This window comes from Drosophila albomicans, chromosome 2R (assembly GCF_009650485.2).
Source record: "Drosophila albomicans strain 15112-1751.03 chromosome 2R, ASM965048v2, whole genome shotgun sequence".
Taxonomy (NCBI): domain Eukaryota; kingdom Metazoa; phylum Arthropoda; class Insecta; order Diptera; family Drosophilidae; genus Drosophila; species Drosophila albomicans.
Window position 1 is genome coordinate 33,913,605 of NC_047631.2, and position 21,283 is coordinate 33,934,887.

Sequence of the window (21,283 nt, forward strand, 5' to 3'; positions counted from 1 at the left end):
TTAATACGCAGCACTTGCTCAGATCAAGTATTCGCAGCGTAGGCAGCGTTGGCGTTTCGCCTTGCATGAATTATTTATAACTTTGCCGTTGCACAAACAGCTATCGGGCTGATAAATTAAATTTATACCCACAACCCACGACAACGTCCCACGAAATCCCATTTACTCAATGCTCGCCGCTTCCCTCAACTCAACTCTCTGGGCAGATGTCAAGCTGCTGCCTATTTGCGTAAATATATTGATTTTTGGCTTGACATACGACTGGGGACCCACATCAAAATTAACAAATTGACACACTTACACACACACATACAGAAGCGATGGAGCCTGCAATTGCCTCCGCCATCGACACGATGTTGCACCTGCGGCTGGCTGTGGCATTTGCCCAAAAACCACATTAAAATTCAGCGCGCTGCAACGATGCAACGCTGCAAATTGCTGTTGGCACAAGTCAAAATGTTTGACACATAATCCAATTTAAAAATAAATTTTACATTAGCACTCAAAGCCCAATTAAAGAGATTACCCCCAAAAATTTACACACGCTGTCAGCTGTCGAAAATGCAAACTATAAATTGAAGAGCAGGCGCCTTGCATAAATGCGTAATTACTGATTATTGCGTATACGCATAGTATAACCGAAGTATAATCTATTTAAATGACGACCCCGCAATACACTATATTTATCCAGAACTGATTGTTTGCAGAACTATTTCTCTCTGTTCCAAAAGGTCATATGCATAATATTTGATTTGCTCACAAATCGATTAAGCACACACACTTCTTTCTTTTCATTCATATTTAGTGGAGTCCGAAAAGGTCATTTGATTCACTAATGCATAATTAATGGTCAAAACGAGGATTGTTAGACTAATTTATTGCCCTTTCCTATTGCCAGTGGGCAATTAATTTACTATCATTCAGATAAACGAATGAAATAGCCATTAGTGTGAAGGCTTATTGAATTCATTTGCTAATATTTGAATTTTTACAAGTTCGAAGCTGCGAATTCATGAAATATTCATAGAGAGCAGCTGCTGCCGCCGCAGTGTGTAAAATATATGAGATGGCCTATTGAAATGTGATTGGCAGTGCACAAAAAATAAGAATATCGCATATTTCGGGGGTATATATTTCATTTTATAGTTGAACTGGAACTGTGAACCTTAACGCCCTTTGAATAGAGTGGCAAAACTCATAAAAGATACAAGCACAGTGGGATTGTGAGTGTATGAATGCGTGAGTCTGAATGTGAGTGAGTAGAGTGAGTGTCACAGCAGGAACGGAAATAAACATGCATGTGCACGACAAGGACTACGTATGTACACATTTTTCTTTCGCTTTGAGTTGATAAATATCACGCATGGAAAATAAAACCAGTTTATGAGAGTATCAAATAAAACACACACACTCAAAAAAGAAACAGGAACAAGTGTGTGTGTTGGTGGGGGCCTAAAGTGTTTATGGCTTTTTTCATAGTGCGTCAACAGAGACGCAGAGAGAGAAGAGTGAGTGAGAGTGGGAATTAGCTAAGCCTAAACTAACCATTATAAATATATTATGATTGCGCCTAGATGAGAGCTAATAACCTGGCATTTAGGCACGCACACACCACACACCTCAATCTCATTTACCACGTTTGTCATGTTTGCCTATTTAAAATTTAATAGTTACTCATTCTGTGTGCGAGCTCAACTCGCTTAACTAACAACAACTAAACAACGACTAAAATTTAAAATGGTGCATAAACGAAAATTAAATCAACGTCCAAATGAAAAGACCAGGCATAATATAATATAATATATTATACTCGCATGTGCGTACATTTAAGCAGCAATAACAACAAAAAGGAAACGACATTCATTGACAAGAAAAAAAACTTTAATTTTTAATACCAGCTCCGCTCCGTCGTCATATGAGTTTTTCCTTCCTTTGTGCGTTGCTGTTTGGTTTGGTGTTTTCTCAGGTGCAAGGCACATAAAAAATAAATGAGCACACGGCAGAAAAAGCGACAGAAGGACACAAGCAGGAGAACAACAACAACGAAAACAGCAACTCAACAAAGTTATGTTTGGGGCAGAAGCACGTTGATTGCTACCGTCTGGCCACAATTGTGTTTGTGTGAGCGAGGAGAAGAGAGAGAGAGAGAGAGAAGGAGAGTGAGAGATGGAAAAAGAGGCGTCACAATCTGCCGCATTTAGTCAACCAGCCGTGTAACTTCTCACATTTCTTATGGTAAATAAGATTCGTAGAAATGCCAGATAATAGCACTTTGAGTTGACCATCAAAATGTTATCAGATCTTTCCTTTATCAATACACGAAATCTTTAAATAATATTTTGCAATCTCAATGTAGATAAATATGCCACAACAGCTGATCTTTGAGGCGTGCAAAACACATTCTAAAATAAACATAATGGCCGCGTGTCTATAAATAGTTGCTTTCTGCACATCACATCACACGCTTTCATCCACATCCACATTCACATCCACATCCACATTCACATCCTCAGTGCCATCTTCCGGCATTGCAATGCCAACATTTTGCGGCTGTGGCACAGAATTCTCCTCCTCATCCTGCCACGTTGCCACGTTGCTATGCCAACCGCAGGCATATTTTAGCACACAACGCAGTCAAAGCTAAAGCCAAAGCCAAGGTAACGCACAACATGAAAAGGGAGTGTGGCAAAAAAAAAAAAAAAAAAAAAAAGGAAGGAGAAACAGAAGGCAAATGGAAGGAGAAGCTTCGCTGTCACGTGAAGCCAGAAAATTAACTGTTATTCAGAAGATTTGTTGGTTATGAAAAAATAAAAAAAGATGCGGAAAAAATAAGATTGTAAAATAAACAAACTGGCACCTCAAACGAGGCAGCGACCCGACACGGCACACACGGCGTATGAGTAATATCGCCGATTATTTTCCATGATATTATTATTTTTACGTAAATTCACACATAAGCACATAAGCGTGTAACTTAGGCGCACATAAACGGCACATTTGTTTTCTTAAATTAAAAGCAATCCGTCCACGTTCCACGCTCCACGTTACACTTGTGGCTTCCCTCACATTTCCCCTCCAGACGCGGGGATTCCAGCTGACGTGACAATTTCATATTTAATGTAAGACAACAAACAAAACACAATTGTCGCCTTTGTGGAACAACGACAACGGCAAATTCTCTAAGCCGGAAATTAAGCGCACAATCAAAAGGAAGTTTCCCTTAATGTACTAAAGCGAAATAACGTGTAGTATGAGTTGTGCCTGAATAAAAGTGCGAGTACTCTCTTTTATGGCCATCAAAGAGTGTGAGTGTGACGAATGAATGAGTGAATAAATGAATAAATAAATAGCACATTCGATAGACAAATTTCCATGTGTAATTATGACTAAATTACGAAAGTTAATTAAGTTTTGCCAAAGTACTGTCTTCCTCAACGAAATTGTAGTTCTTGGAAACAGACAGCAAATAAAAAGCATTTTCTGAGAAATATATTTTTATTTCGCATTTTATTTTCGTCTAAAATGTTATCGTTATCCCCTTTTTTGCTTTGTCATTTCATGCTTAAATTGAGTTGCCTAAAGGGTTAACTGAGCCTGAACTCAGCGAATACCTCAAGCGAATCTACTTCATAAGGCGGCGTCGGCTGCGTCGCTTCTTATGATAATAATTTTGTGGCAAAAGTTTCTAGCGAGACTCCAATCATATGAGGCAGCCGCATGTCCGCATAATTTTCAACGATAAAAACTTTTGCCAGCAGCCAAAGGACACACCAACAAAAAAATATATGACGAGACGAAGCCTTTGCAGAGGGTTGGAGAAAAAAAAGGGCGACACATAATTTGAAAAGTTTTGGATAAAAAGGAAAAGAAAGTGTGAAAAAATATTTAAGTTTCGCGCAAAGTGATGTCAACTTTATTGAAAGAGCAGCAGCGAGCGAGCAACAGAACCTTAAATATTTATAACAATAATCAACATAATCAACGAAACGGAAAATCAGAAATATAACAAACAAAGTAACAAAGCATTGTTGTAATTTTCCGCGAAGTGTGAGCTCAGAGCAGCGCAACAATCGATAAATACTCAATATACATATAGAATGTACGCGATTTTATGACTGACATTGTTTACTATACACTCACACACACATACACACAGAGAGAAAGAGAGACAAACACTCAGTTAATAGGGAGCACAGCCCTATGATTTATGCCATTGTTTAATTTGCATATATTTTCGATTGAATTTTAATTGAATTTATGACGAGGCGCTTAACTGTTTGGCTTTCTGCGCTGCCGGCTATCGGCCATTGTTTGCCCTCGAGGGGGTGTCCAAAATGTGCCAGCTCCCCCCCTCCTCCTCCTCACCCACATTAGAATCGAGAATGTACCTAATAATTTGCCCACCACTTGCACTCACACTCACACTCGCACAACTACAACTACAACTACAACTCTAACAATATGCATTGTTTGTCTCAATAGGCAACGTTCCCCTCTTCTTTCCCTCGCAGCCCTTCACCGAGCTCCGGGACCTGCCAGCCATTGTGGGAGGCATAACAATGTTTGTTAATTGCCTGAGGGCAATGAGCTTGGTATTTCACTCTCTCTCTCTCTCTCTCTCTCTCTCTCTCTCTCAACTCATTCTCTCCCACTCTCTTTGTCTTTACACCCTTTGGTATTGTTTATATTCATTCGATGATATCTAATGCTGAACTACCCGACTTATTATGTATGCTGTGTCTGTGTACAAGATTTTTCTATATATGATTATCATTTTATTTATTATTTTCTAATTTTCTTCGATGATTTGTTGTATGTTAAACTACCCCGACTATGATTTTATATTGAAGCTAGAGTCGGGATTTTTGGCTACTTTCTATGGGGATTAGTTGCTTTAGCTGGCAATCCGATATATTTTGAAAGTAGTACTATATAAATATACCAAATACAGCATTTAGTATATTTGCAGTTTTGCTGTGGTATATTTTACAATTTAAAAAGTATATATAGTGAATAGGGTCCTATATCAATATATATATATCCTCTATCTGGTATATTTTCGTATTTCTAAGATATATTATTTTGGTATATTTTAAAAATTAATACCACACTGGTTTGCTTTTATTCAGAGAGGGAAGCGGGTATCTCACAATTGAGCACACTCGACACAACATTTGACTGTAGATTCCCAATTACATTAAAAGTATGAATTTTATTTCCTTCTTAATTCTGTGAATGATATTTGAAGCTGAACTACCCCAATTATAATGCCACATCTTTGTAGAACATTTTTCTGCATATTCCCAGCCAAATGCATATGTATGAATTTCATTTTTTTATACAGTTTTTCAGGCTACATTTTTATGTAGAATTCTAGTTAATTGTATATTTTTAAATATAATTTTATTCAATACTTTTCCAATGATATCTAATGCTGAACTTTCCTTAGTTGATGTTAAAGTTGTTTATTTATTTTTAGTCAACCGTAAATGAATGAATTTAATTCAATTGTTTATTTTTCCAATAATGAATATTGAACTAATCAATTAATGATGCTATAACGTTGTGCATGAATTTTATTCTAGCTTTTCGTTTATATCTCAACTTAAAATGCCATACAATCTTCTCCTATTCAGCTTCATTTCCTTGACTTTAATTTTGTAACATTTTCACAGCATTTATAATCCTTGCGTTTCCTTTAGAATACTTGCCAGTTGTTGCGAGTTTGGTTGATTGTTATTGCATTTTCTGCCAGTTTCTATTTTTTGTTCACAGTCAGCTGTTAGTTTGGCTGCTTGCACATTGTACACTTATATTTTTTTTTTTTTGCCTTACTGACCCACTCTCACTCTTATGCGGAGTTGTGTGCGTGTCTTGTGTCATGTAACCACCGCGACATGCAATTTACGCTCTGACTTGCAAGTTGCAACATGCAGCCATCAACCTTTAGCCATCAGGCAGCAATAGGCTTCCATCAGGCTTCACTCGTCATGTATATCGTCGTGGTATACTGCGAGGAGTCTGAAACTTTAATTGCCCGCGCACTTTGAAAACAATTTGAGACTAATAACTTTCACACCTGGCCCACAACAACAGACTTTGCCTGCCACAGTTAGTTGCACCCACTCGACTCGAACTGCAATCGCGAATGTTATTCACTCACGTTCAGCATTTCGTTCGTGACCCGCTCAAAAAACCGTTCGCTGCCTTTTTACAATGACTGTTGCCGTTGTCGTTGCCGTTGCCTTTTGCCAGCCGCTGTCACGTCCGTTCCGCAGACCCAAGCGAATAAGACTGAACGGGCCTTGGCATGGGCGCCGTTAGCTGTTAGCCGAGCCAGCAACAGAAACTGAAGCTTGGCACTCGGCTCGACAGCATCGTCAACTTCGTTCTCGTTGTCGTCGTCCTCACGTTCGTTTAACACTCTCGGCTCTGTGCTTCGGCCGAAGGACTATGCCAACAGATGAGCTTTTAGTACACTGAGCGGCTTGAGTATCGTAAACGATTTAAGAGAGAAACTCTTGAAAGAGCAATTTACGATTTAATTTCGCTAAGAGCGAAGGTCTTTAAACGAGATTTGGGTAAACAATACCTGTAGGAAAGAAGTCGCTAAGGGCCGAGAGGTCATGACAGGACACTGGGGAATTTTGACAGCGAAAACTGCAGATTCTGCGGGACTGAGGCGAAATTCTGTGTCAACATTATACTAGAGTGCGCTCCGCGCTGTCCCCCCCCCCCTCTGCTCCCCTCAAAATAATACCAAGTACAATAAGAGGGTTTAAAGCTGATGTGCTGTACGAGAATATGGGTAAGCTTAGATCAAAGTGTGCAACAAAGTGCTTCGTTTTCTGTATGGAATATAAATATGAATGTTCGAAGAGGGTATATTTAATATACTATATAGTATATACTATATACTATAGTATATATTCTGTGTGAGATATAAGTATGAGTGTTCGAAGAGGATACATTTGATACACTACAGTATATATATAGTATAGTGTAGTATACAGTAAATAGTATATATACTTAGTATGTGTATAGTATATTGTCTATTATACAGTATATAGAACAGTATACAGTATATATATTTAGTATATACTATTATCTACATTCCTCGACGTTATAGTACAGTATACAGTAAGTAGTATATATACTTAGTATATAGTATATACCATATTCCTCGTTTTTATAAAAAGGGTATACTTGATATACTATACTATAGTAATAGTATATACCGCATATAGTATACTTGATATACTATACTATAGTAGTAGTATATACCGCATATAGTATATTCTTCAGTATACTAGGTATATACTATATTCCTCATTTTTATAGCATTTTATATATGAAAATAAATTTTAAGTACACTTTCGAATGCATTATTTTAATATATGGAGTAAGAGGATTTCTATTTTCACATTTGCTTATTTTACGACAACTCCGAGAATGTTGTCAATTGAAAGTTGTCGACTTGTAGACTTCAGAGTGCGACACACACATAGCAAAATACATACACTTAACATACATATACTTTCATGATAGGTATTCTTTTTGATTTTTTACTTGGCTAAATTCAACAAAGCACGCTTTTCCTAATGTAGCAGCCAGCACATAAAAATAATATAAAACACACAAAGAACCGCAGCAAGAAGACACATCCATAAGTGAACGTGTGGTTGTGTGGGTGTGTGTGTGTATCGACAACTGTGTGTGTTTGCGTGTGTGCGTTTTTGATGGGGCGCTCCTAACGTTGTGGTTTCATTTTGGCATTTGGCAAAGCGCAAAATTCATTCTTATAGAAAACGAAAAACAGAAAAAAAAGAAAAAAACGAAACGAATAGAAAACACCAAACTAAACTAAAACTCTAAACTGATCTGAAGTGAGCTGCACAAAGCAAAACCCCAACTCCATCTCCCCATCCCCCAATTCGCAGTTTTAACCCAAAACCAAACCGAAAAACCAGCAACAGAAACAAAAACAAAACAAGAGCAGCAAAAGCAGCGGCAGCTGAAATTGTTAACCTTTTGGGGATATCAAGCATTTACGATTCGCAACCAAACCAACAACCAACAACCCAGCAGGCCAAGCAGACAGACAGCCAAAGGCGGCAGCAGCAGCAGCAGCATTTAAGTTTTTATCAGAACAAAATAAAGTTTTGCTGAATCCGTACAGTGCCATCAACCAACAACAAGCAAGAAAAAAAAACAGAAGAAGAAACAACAACTGGAGGAGCTAAGCAGAAGCCACAAGTGCGCGAAGTGCCCAAAGGACGCTCGAGGACTTAAAGCACAATTTCTACTTCTACTTCTTCATTTTCATCCATTCTTATTCCACTTTTTTCTTTCTTTCGCTGTTGCTTGGACAAAGTTTTGTATCCCTTTCAATTTGATTTCTGTCGGAGTACTTTCGAAAGGATTTAAGCAGCAGTAGCCCAGGTGAGAGCCCTTTCAATCCCATTTCCCATTTGCCCCGCTTCGATTTCGATTTCGGCGGATGATGACATCTAGACACGTGTCACATCATTTCCGCAGCGGCAGCAATTAAATGCAAATCAAATGCGCCAACTGACAGCTGGCTTAGAAGCCATAAACGATTTGTCATGTGTGTCGAATTTGATTTGCAGACGACAGCTGATTGACCCTTCCCACCTTTTCCCCTCCACAGTCTTCACAATGAGCAATCGCAAGCATCGAATTGACCCCCAAATTGCGTCGCCTTCTTGCTCCCGTTCCCGCTCTCAATCCCAAGCCAAGGGGAAGCATTTCAGCAGGTCCAAGACTAATAATACAACAACAGCTAATGCTCGACTAACTGGCCTCGAAGACCTCGCGCAGTTCGACAATGATGGCATGCCTTTTATACTTGTGGATGCCATGTGCACGAGGAATCGCAGCAACTGAATCTGGCTTTGACCAAGTGTGAGAAGCGACGCATGAAGTGGATACAGCGGAAATGCTGTGTGCTGCCCCTGCTGAAGTACATGAAGCCAGCGATGCGGGCAGAGCCGATGACCCCCGAAGAGAAGGATGCCAGAGCTGAGCTCGAGTTCGACGAGGATCTCAAGCAACTCTGCATCACAGAGCTGACGGAGGAAGAGAATTATTATAGAGAAGGAACGCAGACGCCTCTTGGACATTCTGCGAGTTCCGAGAATCTATTACACAATACTCCTAGGCTCAAGGAAATATGTTCACAGTTGGAGGAACTGCGCCTCAAGCAAATGGAGGAATCTCCTATAGCACCCAGCTCAAAACTGGGTTCACCTCTAATGCAATGCGATCGACCCAAATTCTTGCGTCAAGGCACATTCGATGTGAAGCGCGATGATCGGCTGTCCAGAACTCCTTTTGGCGGCTCAAAGAGCAGCTGTTTAGTCCATCCCATTAGCAACTCGAGGGACAGTTCCATAGGTGATAGACAACTGATGCAACCTCGGCTTAGCAATTCACGTCCTAAATTACCCAAGATGAAGAGTTCGACCTGCTTATTCAAGAACAACTGCGAGTGGAGAAAGAGCTTTAGAGGAGAACAATCTGTCTATGTTCCCAGGGCAGACACTTTGCCAAGAGTCACCAACACAATCGGGGATCTACAGCGGGAGAAACCACCAAACACTTCCATGTTGGGCAGCTTAGAGAGCTTTGCTACTTGTGTAAATATTCGCGCTGTGCACGACAATGCTCCAGAAAGATATCCTGCCAGGGTATTGGATGCTGATCGATCTCAAATTCAACCTTTATCCATTCAGCCCAAGTCACGCAGCTTTCTTAGGTTGTTTAAGAAAGACAAAAACTGATCGAAGGACGTCGAAAGGGATGTTCGGGGATTTATCTATATTTAACTTGAAGACTGACTTTGAATTCTTGCTGATAAAAGTTTCCTCTTTACGGCAGCTTCATTGGTGTTTGATTCATTTCTTTCGCAGAATTAAAGTAGAAAATTGACATTAACTATCTGGAAACTCTTGTGATTCGTTCACCCTCGCTCATTGCCGAGTAGAGTTTTTGTTCAAGTCGCACTGGATAAACTGTGGCTGTACACTTTAGCCAAGTTTGCCTGTGGCCTGAGGGGTTGCCTAATTGGGATGCCTAATTGCTTCTTGCGCTTTACCTGCCACGGAATTGTCGCACTTTCAGTGCATATTTCCGTGGCGAAGCTGGCGAGAAACTGGGGCAGGGAAACAGAGGGGACAATGTTTGGATAATTGTAGCAAAAGTGCTTTAAACTTTTCCTTGGCAATATTTTGCCTTGAGCTCGAATTTAAAGTGCGTTTGTGTTCGCATTCCCCTCGGTTGAGCCAAACCTAGGTCCAGCTGTGGCAATGCAGCTCCTCACACTCCTCCGGAAGAGAAAAGGGCCCCTATCAAGTTTTTGCCAGATTTGCCAAAATGTCAGCCAAGTGGTTGGCATGTCTGTTGCTGCTGCTGTCGAGGCCTCGCTCACTCGCATTCTCTGAGGACAGAAGCCCGGGCAAAAATCATTTGTGAGTCCAGCTCGTTGGGACTCAAATTGCAAGATTGACTGCTGCTCGGCTGAGCGAGGAGGCAGCAAAAGGACGAAAGGATGCGATGGGATGGGAGGACGAAAGGGTGGCAGGGACACAAAAGTTTCAATTAGATTTAATAAAATCACAAACAAAATTTCTCTGCGGAGTCTGTGTTCTTTGAGGCTTTGTCAATGAGTTTGGCCAACAAAACCAAATTATAAACAACATCTAAATTAATGCCAACGCTCCTTGGGGAGGCGTGGCAGCGGTCGCCTCAAAGCGACAGAGAGAGAGAGAGCGAAAAAACGCGACAACTTTTTGCAATTATTTGACATTTTTTTCACTCTCTCTCTCTCTGTGTGTGTGTTGGTTTTCCATTCTCGCATGCTGCCAAATACATTTCGTGATTTACTGCGAACCTAAACAGGAAACTGCTGCGAGGCAACGAGAGGGGAGTTGTGTATGGAAAATGGCTATAGCAGGAAAACAATCCACCATCATAGCCGCCATTACCAGTTGCCAGGCTACACACAGCTGTCAGGCTGCCACATGCTGCATGCAGCAGCCGTGTTGAGTGGGCGTTACATAAAATTTGCAATTAGATTTGGTAAAAAGCAGCCGCAGCATCCGCGAGCTGTGCTGTGCTCTGCCCCCAAACCAATGTCAGTTGCAACTAGGCAGCCAAATTTTTAATGCAGAAAGTTTAATCGCAACGACGGCGCATTTCCGGCGTTTGTTGGTTTTAGACTGCATTTCCTGCAGCAGCAGCAGCAGCAACACTCCGCACAACGTAGCGCAGAGCAGACAGCAGCTTATACACTGGAGAGAACTAGAGAGTCCACAGCTCGCGGCATCATCAAATTTGCTGCTTAACATTAACCAAGGTTGGAGAGAGCGAGCGAGAGAGAGGAGAGAGAGAGGACGAACAACGACCGCAGGCCACACAACGGCATCGCCATCGTCGTGGCCAGCGACAGCAAATCCGTTTCCCTGGGGCTTTAATTGCTGCCACATTCCTCGGGAATTCTGTTTGACCCCCAACTGAGGCCAGGATGCACTTTCACTTCGTCGGCCTTTGAGTGTTGTCGAGAGAGATTAAATAAATTTTTCATTAGCTCATTTTGTATATGTTTCTGCGGTTGCCTCTTGCCCTCAACCAGCTGCTGAGCAGCTGAGCAGCTAAGCAGCTTGAAGCAACTCTTAGCTAAGCAGCGACCTGGATTTAGCAAGTGAATTTTATCGAGCTGCCACACGGCTAAGAAGAAAGTTTTCTTTGTGATGTATGCGAGGATTATGGCAACACAAAGCGAACTTTTGCTTTAGGTAGGAAATACACTACTTTATAGTTCAATTTACATATGTCAAACGAGGAATTTGTGCAGTTGAGAAATTGATTCAGTAGAAGAAATGGCCAATCATTGTGATGGCCATAAATCGTGGCTAACCTCGATATGTTGCACATTTATTCAGCTGCAAATGAACATAAAACTTGTCACATTTGCAACGCTTTCGCCTAGCGTTTGTTTCATTGCAAATAAATAAGTCACGCAATTAGAATGAACTATAATAATTACACAATAAATATTGCCAACCCAGAGGAGAGATGGAGTTAGTTGCTTGCCTCTCTTGTTGCATCTACAAATGAAAATAAATTGCAACTTGGTCGCGTGCTGGGCGCTTTTTTCGGCGTTGGCTTCCGTCGCGTTCGTCGCTTGCCACGTCGCTAATGGCGATGGCCGAACTATGTACGTCGGGGGGTTTGGGCCACGTTTACATATTTGAGTACTTAGTTGAGCACTTGATCAGCGAGTGGGCGAGTTCTGTGCATGTGTGTGTGGGTGGCAAGATTAATAAAATTTATTATCATTGCGATAGTGCAAGGCAAACAGACCAACAAACAAACAAAGCAGCAAATACTCCATGCAACTGTGTGAGAGCACTAAAAACCAGCTGGGAAAACATATCAAAATGAAGTAAAATTCATTTTACAACACACAAACACACACCCATACACACACATACACAGAGAGCAACTGAGACAGAGTCAAACCAAAATTGCAGTGCTGCAGGATTTGCCTTGAGATCCAACTGCTGGCAAAACGGAAGTTCGACGCCCAAGTGGCAGCCGCGATAATAGTGCTCGGCATGTGTGCTGAAATATTAGCATATAAACATACAGACCCAGAGAGAGGGATAGTGAGAGAGAGGGAGAGACACTCACGTGCTGCTGCAAGTGTGAAGGAAGAACTTTTGACTGGAGCAGCGTCGGTGCTATCTGGAGACACATAAATATGAAAATGCAGGCGGCAACTCGAGAGAGCTCTGAGCACACAATATAGCATAGAGCGGGGGTGAGGAAGAGGGTGAAAAGTGAGCACCTAGGCGCGCTGAGTGCTGACTGAAAAGGCGTTATGCCACGCCCACTTACACACACCCACACTCAGCAAATAACAAGAGAAAAAAGTATGAAAAATATATTCGAGTGTGCTCGACTGTGAGATACCAGCTATTAATTATAAAATATACCAAATTTATATACCACAAAAATACTACAAATATACCAACGACAATATTAGGAATTTTTATAATAGCATTACATGCAAAATATGCCAAATTACCACAAAAATACCAAAAATATACCAAATATATACTGTGTTGGTAAACTATATTTGGTAAATTGACATAGTGCTACATTAAAAATATACCATTCTAATTTTAAAAATACACCGAATTAATATACCGCAAAAATACTAAAAATGCACAGAAGGCTATATTCGGTATATTAGTACAGTACTACATTCACAATATATGCCAAATAATATACCACAAAAATACGAAAAACATACCAAAGACTATATTTGCCATATTAATATAGTAATAGATTCACAATATACCGTAGTGTGCAAAATATACCAGATTACCAGTCAAAGCAACTAAAACGGATTTAATACTGACAGACGCATATGACTGATCAAGAATATATAAACTTTTAAGGGCAGGCGATGTCTCTACATTTCCTGCAGGCACAACGTTATAATACCCTTCTACCCAATGGCTATCGGGTATAAAAAAGTGCAACAGAGTCGAGCTATGCTGTAGCATTTGAATATTATTGTCGCGCACATACGACATGCGAGCTGTGGAGCTTAGGTCCTGGACAGGACAGAACCGTTGCCCGACAGACCCAACAGACAGCAGCTACAGCAACAATAAACACATTAGATGCGGCACTCAGTATTTAATGGTGTTTGTGCGAAATAATAGCCCGAGTAGAACTCATGGCTGCAGCTGCACCAACAGCAGCAGCAGCAGCAGGACCCAAGAGTCGCTCCTCTTGGCGCCGTAAATTCAAATTAAGTCGCCCAACTTGCTGACAGTTAAAATCTTCGTAACAAAAATGTGGAGCACAGCCAGAAAGCCGAGCAGCAGCAGCAGCTGGCGATGGCAGTAGGAATAGGAGCAGGAACAGGAGGAGATCAGCTGCAGGCGTCTCTCTCTCTTTCAGTCTGTCTGTTTGTGTGTCATTTGTGGGCAAATGCTCAAGTGTTAGTTAGAAGTAGTTTGTTTGAAGAGTGAACACAGTTAGCATTGAATTTATTGCCCCAAAAGAAAGCACACCACAATTGCAGATGGATTAAGTGCGATTTCGGTGAAGCAATGCAAATGCCTTCATTTCGATTTAATTAAATATCTAGCCAAGGCCAACAAAATGTCCCCAAGTTTATGTGCTTCACCTCGCATTTGCAGCAACCACAAATTGACCAGAAAATATGTCGATTGCAGCTGCTCGAGTTTATTATTAAAATCGATAAGTGTCGGCAAGATTTTTTACGACTTTTGTGTCTTCAGAAAGAATGGAGAAAATAGTTATTTCTTCAAACTTCAAATATTTAGCTATACTCCAGTGAATAGCAAAATAGATTCAATAACATTTTCCGTCTAATTTAGCTACTGAATTGTAGTTGCTGTCGCTTGAATAGACTCTCCACAGCTGGTGGCACTTGAATGAAGTCCCGCGTTTAATAACAAAATTGAAATTCCTTGCTCTAGTGATGCTTCTGCTGTAATGCCAAAGCCGGAAATTTGAAGCCAATTAAAAATGCATCCAACGTCAGAGACAGGAAATAAGTGGAAAAATGAAAAGACAAATTGACAGCTGAGCGCGCTGAGCAGGCATCAAATCGCTCGAGAAATAAAAAAGCGTACAAAGTGATAAGGAAAAGAGAGGCTGAGAGAAGAGGAATAACAATGTGGAATGAGATGGTGGAATTTGCATAGAAATAAATAGGATTGGGTAGGCAAACAATGAATCTGTTCAATCAAATAAATGGCAAAAGCGCAAAGCAGAAACAAGAACGACAAACGGCAATAACAAATTTTTAACAGACTTATAGGTAACGAATCATCGGGCATTAAACTCGAGGCAACGATTCAAACGATCCAAACGAGGCAACGGCAACAACAAAGAAGAGCTCGACTGCCAGGCGGGTTGTGACAAAGCCAAACACTTGACAGGACATGGAAAAAGGCTTGCCAACTCAAAGAGTGAGTGTCTCCGTGTGTGTGTGTATGTGAGTGCAAACAAAAGCCCTAGAGGCTTTTAAAAACGTACAACTAAACGTTGGCAAAGAGAACAGAGAAGGCGAGAGAAGGTGCCGGAAAAGCGCACAAGAAACGCCACTTTACATACCGAATCGTAAATATTTTGCCATAAAACAGTAGTCGGTTTTACCTGTTTGACAGCAAACGAGGAAGGCGGCAACACTGTCATCTCCTCGGCACCTTTTCTCTTTCCCCTTCATCCCCCCTGTCGCAACGCATAGAGTGTGAATGAAGTGAGCACTTGGTCGTTTTGCGGCATTTTGGAGTTGACACAAAAAAAAGCAAACGAGAGTACGAAAAAAAAAAAGAAAATACACGAATGTCACTCGAAATGTTTTTACATTTCACTGTGACACTTTGTGGCGACCATGTGATGGTCGACGTCTGCTGCTGTCGTCGACAAGAGGCAGAGCCAGAGAAGGGGGGCATGCAACACTCGTCGTCGTCGTTGCAGCAGTTACAGTTGCCTAATGGCAACTCATAATTATGTTATGCTATTTTTAGCAGCTAAATGGCAAGTCTCGATGCTGTTGTTGCTTGTGCCACTTGTCGCTGGCGTCAAGTGCAGTTGCATGCAACAAATTTTCAAGGCAAGCACTAAAGCCGCAGCTGCGAAACTTCAAGTGCCGCTGCCTCCAGTTCGTTCGTTCGTTCGCTCGTTGTGGCGCTTCACAAATGCTTAGGCTTTAGCGCATTTAAAACTTTGCCTCAACCTCGGCCAACTTGGCTTCTATAGCTTATATATATATATAACTGAATATACAATGTAGAACAAGAAAGCTACAGTCGAGTGTGCTCGACTGTGATATACCCGCTACTTATTTTGAATAAAAGCAAAACCGTGCGGTAATAATTTGCAAATATACCAAATTTATATACAGAAATATACTTAAAATATACTGAAGTATATATTTGGTATATTGGAATAGCACTACCATCACAATATACCAAAATAATATACCATGATATGCTAAAACATCTACATCTTCTACAAATTCAACATCCAAAATATATCAAAATAGCACTACCCTCAAAATATACCAAAATAATATACCGTGAAATATCGTGGATGTACAACATCCAAAATATATCAAAATAGTACTACCCTCAAAATATACCAAAATAATATACCGTTAAATGCTAAAAATATACCAAATTATACATTTGTACAATATCCAAAATATACCAAATTCCCATATAGTGAAAAACATACCATATTGTCAGTACCGAAGTATATATTTGGTATTTTTAAATACTACTACACTCAAAATATACCAAAATAATATACCGTGAAATACTAAAAATATACCAAATTCTACATTTGTGCAACATCCAAAATATACCAATATACCATAGAGTGCAAAATATACCAGATTGTCAGCCAAAGCAACTTAGACCCGATTGTAGCCTATGATGAATATATACATATTTAAGGGGTCTTCGCCTGTTACATTAATTTTCTGGAGGCAAAAAATCATAATACCCTTTTACCCCATGGGTAGCGGGTATAAAAAAGAGAGCGAGAGAAAACCCTTGCTGAAAACCACTCACCGAACGGTGACATTAAAAGCCTTCTGCTCGGATTTTCTTTATGTTATTCTTCTCAAACTTTTGTTTACCTGTGAAAACGACAAACTCCTCCGCTCGGCTCTCCGCTGTCAAACTGCATGAAAGGCAGGCCAGACAATTGCTCTAAACAGCTATAAATACCAGTGTCAAAATGTTTCTGTCTGCAAGTGCAGAAAAGCAAAAGCTTGCCATCAGTTGGCCAATTTAGCTAATTCCTTTATATGCAGCCATCTCTTTACTTCTCAGCATATCAACGATATCGTTTTAAAACATATTACATTTTTGAGCTGGCTCAATAATATTAAGTATACGCCAGGCAGGCAGACAGACGGACAGACGGACTGCCAGTCAAGTGGTTGACTTTTGATGCTCTACAGCCAATACTCTCTCTGTCTCTCTTTACTTCTTTCTCTGCTCATAATCAATTTAAAATGATTCGCAACCACAACACAACAACAGCAGCAACAACCACAACTGCAGAAATGGCCAAAGCTAAAGCCACAACACAGCAACAGCAGCCTTTACAATTATGTGAAGTGTGTGCACGTTGCACATTTTCCCTTTCCCATTCTGTTTGGCCAACAATATCGCACAGGCTGTTGCCTGCAGTTGCCTGGAACAAAGAGCACAACACGCTAGCTAGCTGCCCGGGGACTGCATCTTAGCCGCCTCGTTGCCTGCCTGCCTGCTTGCTTGCTTGGTTTTCTCTCGGACTGAACTGAACTGAACGTTGCCAGCTGTATTCAGAGCCTCGTCTAGCAGCTATTTCATGTTGTCCACTTCTGACGTAAACATTATGATGCATTCGGTTCAGTAATTTTTATTTTATTGTATTTTTTCCTCATTTTTCTTGGCCTGCTGCTCGCTACTTGCTGCTTGGTGGCTGCTGCCTGCTGCTTTTTGCCCGCTGGCTGGTTCAGCGCTTCGTCTTAGCCAGCGTTATTTACTTCTCGGTCTCGGCTTGATTTCTCTGCTCTGCTTTAATATTGCAAACGCTGTGCAGAACCCAAGCGCGTCCTCAAAGCTTTTATGGTCACTTTGCTGTTTATTTGCTTTTATTAAAAATACGAGCTGCTTTTCCTTCTACTCCCACTCTCTTCATCCTCATCCACTTCCCACGCTTTCTATGCCCTTTTCACTGTGTCCTTATGGTGCATTGCTTTTATTTTGTAGTTATTTATTATGTGCAAAACTTCTTTTCAAAAATGTTTGTTATTATCTTTCCCATACAAACACTCGGACCCACTTGCACACACTCACACTCACACCCAAACACACACACACACACACACACTTACTTGCATTTACAATAAATATTTCACATTGCGGCTTGCGGGTCTCTTTCGCCTTACTCTTTGTTCTGATTGGCCCAGAGCCCGAGGGGCATGCCCGCTTTTAATAAGTAATTACTTCGTACAGCCAGAAAAATTATTAAAAATATACTGTAAATACTCGTAAGCCCTTTAGCACAATTTTTATGTATTTACTATAGTTAATAATAGGATACAGACAAGTCGTAAACTGAACTAGATTCTCTCCCTTTTTGAACTATGGTGAATAGAAACAGTGCGGTATTTATTTTAAGATATACCACATAAATATATCGCAAAAATACTAAAAATATACCAAAACTATATTTAGTATATTGATATAGTACTACATGCTAAATATACCATTTTAAATTTTAAAATCTGTCCAATAAATATATCGCAAAAATACTAAAAATATACCAAAGGCTGTATTTGGTATACTGATAGAGTAATATATGCAAAATATACAAGATTGTCATGTTATATATGGAAAACAGAAACAGTGCGGTATTTATTTTAAGGTATACCACATAAATAAATCGCAAAAATACTGAAATATACTAAAATTTATATTTGGTATATTGATATAGTACTACATGTAAAATATACCATATTAAATTTTGAAGTATACCCAATTAATATACCGCAAAAATACTAAAAATATACCAAAGAATGTATTTGGTATATTGATGATATGCAAATTATACCAAATATATTATATATACCAGATAGTCAATTATAGCTCTATCTCTTATAGTCTCTCAGAGCGAGTGTCTCACATGGACAGACAGGCAGACGGGCATACAAACTGACGGACATAGCTACATATACCGACTCCTCCGTGTAAACTAGTGTAATCATTGAAATAGCTATTTGACACACAAACAACACTCGCTTACATTATCATAGCATGCTTTTAAGCGCACAAATTTGTAGTGTATGAAAGTATGTGTACATATATTGTATTTACATGTGTGAGTGTGTGTGTGTGTGCTGTGCAAATATTGGATAGCTTTCAGGAATGCTTCGCTTCGTCTTGCGTCTTGTGTTTTATTTCATCTATTGTTGTGGCTTCAGTTAGGTTCAGTTCAGTTCGGTTCGGTTTTCTTGTTGCGTATGCAAATCCCATGTGTTTCGTCGTCGTCCGTCGTCGTGCTTTATGCAATGCTTAGCTTAGACCAATATAAGTGCATTTGTCAGTCATTCAATTTGTGGCTGGGTTTTTGTCTTGAAGGGGACTTTCTTCCTCTGCTCTCCCCCATGGGTAAAGTACCAATTGCTTTTATTGATTTTGTGTCGAACTTTTCTATTTTTCATATTCCGTGCGCCACTCGAAAAACGAAAAGCGAAAAACGAATTTCGAAATTGTGAAAAGTATAATATTTGGCGTGGTAATACAAGCTATCGTATGTTATACGACAAGACGACGAGTGCTCAACGCAACGCAACGCACTCGCACTCGCACATTCGATTGCCTGGGGACTTGTGGTTAGTTTTATTAACATGGCTCAAGACAAGTGGTAAAGCAATTCGATTGCATCAGGATTTGATGCGACAATTCGAGAAGTAGCTTCAATTTACAGTTGAGGGAATTAAGCGAAAAGTGAGACAAGAAAAACGCATCAAAATTGGCCACTTAAATCGAGAGTTGTTAAGTGCAGAATATTTCAGTAATAATTACATTTAAAGTGTTTAGAAGCTGCCAGCAGGCGGCACGCTGTCTCTGTCTGTCTGTCTGTCTTTATGTCATATACTCTAACAGGAACCCTCTGCTATGTTCTCCTCTGTTTTGGATGACTGATGGTCTCGCACAGTGGCAGGGGCACTCAAGTGAGTGACACTGCTCAACTCAACTCGACTCGCCTGTGACACACACTCGAGTACACACACACACACACACACAAACACGCAGAACCTTTAATATGCGCTTGCATCCATCGTCTCCAAAGAGGAGCTGCGACTAAGTAGCACAGCATACTCCATAAATTATATGAGAAAGTGCGTGAGTGTGTGAGCACGTGTGTGTTTGTAATGTTCTTCTTCCCGTTTGATACCCATAAAATGCGTATGAAGGGGGATATTATAAAGTTGTCAGCCAACGACGAAAAAGAGGAAAACTACTATTAATAATGGGGAAAACATATTAAATTAAAGTCAAGTGTAATCAGGGATTAATTTAATCAAATTTGTTAGCTAATAAAACGCATTGTTATTTACACCCAACTTAGCTAAATATAGCTCATGGCTGCTCTGGATTGAGCGCATAAATATAGATACGCTTGTCACATTACGTATACGCCTCCTCTGACAAGCTGATCAGCTATTTGAGGCTCTAAGCGGAATTCGCAGCGGCATTCCTGCTGCTTGCCTCAGCGCTGACTTGGCGCGAATCGCGATGTTGTTGTCACAGACCGCAGACAGTCAAAGCCATTGACATGCATAACTCGCAGCGAGCTTTAAATATTTGCCACCTGAGCAAAGCTCCAAAGGGGAAAGCAGGGACAGAGAGTGAGAGTGAGAGGTGTGTGTGCGTGTGAATGTGGGAGCGTGTTTGTATTGTTTGCAGATGTCAAGCTGCGGTTAAACGTGTTTATGATGTGCACAACAATTGCCAGTTAAAGCATAAACAGCAAACCGACAAAAACAACAAAAAAATGCGAAGCATAAACCCTTCTATTAAAGCTGTTTGCACAGGACGGAAATTGAAAGCCATGTTTCATTTTTGCCATTTTAATTTTTGCATAAATAATACAATCATTATATATGACACTCATACGTAATTAAATATCGCATAATCATATGAGAATCATTAATGCACAGAGAGATAGTAGCAAAAAGCCTCTTTTGCGCTGACTACAACAAATGTGCAACAATGAAAAAGTATTAAATATTTAAAGCAACTCGCGACTCGCGGCTTCCTGAACAGCAACAGCAACAGCAACAGCAACTGAACTAATTGCCAGCCGGGGTCTGTTTGTGGCCTGCCGCGAGCAATTAAGGATTCGTTCGTTCCAGCCGCGTAGCTGAGTTTCGTAGTCTCGCAGTCTGAGTGAGCAACAGGAGAAGCAGAAAGAAGCATCAACAGTAGAAGAGTAGAACAGCAGCAGCTGCTGCAGCTGGTACCTGCGAAAACTTTGGGTCGGCGGTTCGGCAAATTGAATCATTTCGAAACTTGGCGCAAAAACTTGCCAAAATTGTTTTTATAATGCGCAACTTTACCGCCACTCTCGCCCCTCTCTCCTAGCTGACTAATAGTGCGAGCAAGCGAGTGCCCAACAAGAGGAAACGATTTTCGCTTCTAAATTTAAT

General features: G+C 40.4%; 2 protein-coding genes across 2 annotated transcripts in view; one reads left to right on the forward strand and one right to left on the reverse strand.

The window, feature by feature from the left end:
* The window catches only part of LOC117573791 (uncharacterized), a 46,935-nt gene that overhangs the window by 17,181 nt on the left and 8,471 nt on the right, over positions 1-21,283 (reverse strand). The window lies entirely within an intron of this gene.
* On the forward strand, positions 7,495-9,952 carry LOC117573792 (uncharacterized). The gene is made up of 2 exons (XM_034257199.2): positions 7,495-8,442; positions 8,672-9,952. Exon 2 carries the CDS (start codon positions 8,940-8,942, stop codon positions 9,801-9,803), a length of 864 nt encoding a protein of 287 aa, XP_034113090.1. The 5' UTR covers positions 7,495-8,442; positions 8,672-8,939; the 3' UTR covers positions 9,804-9,952.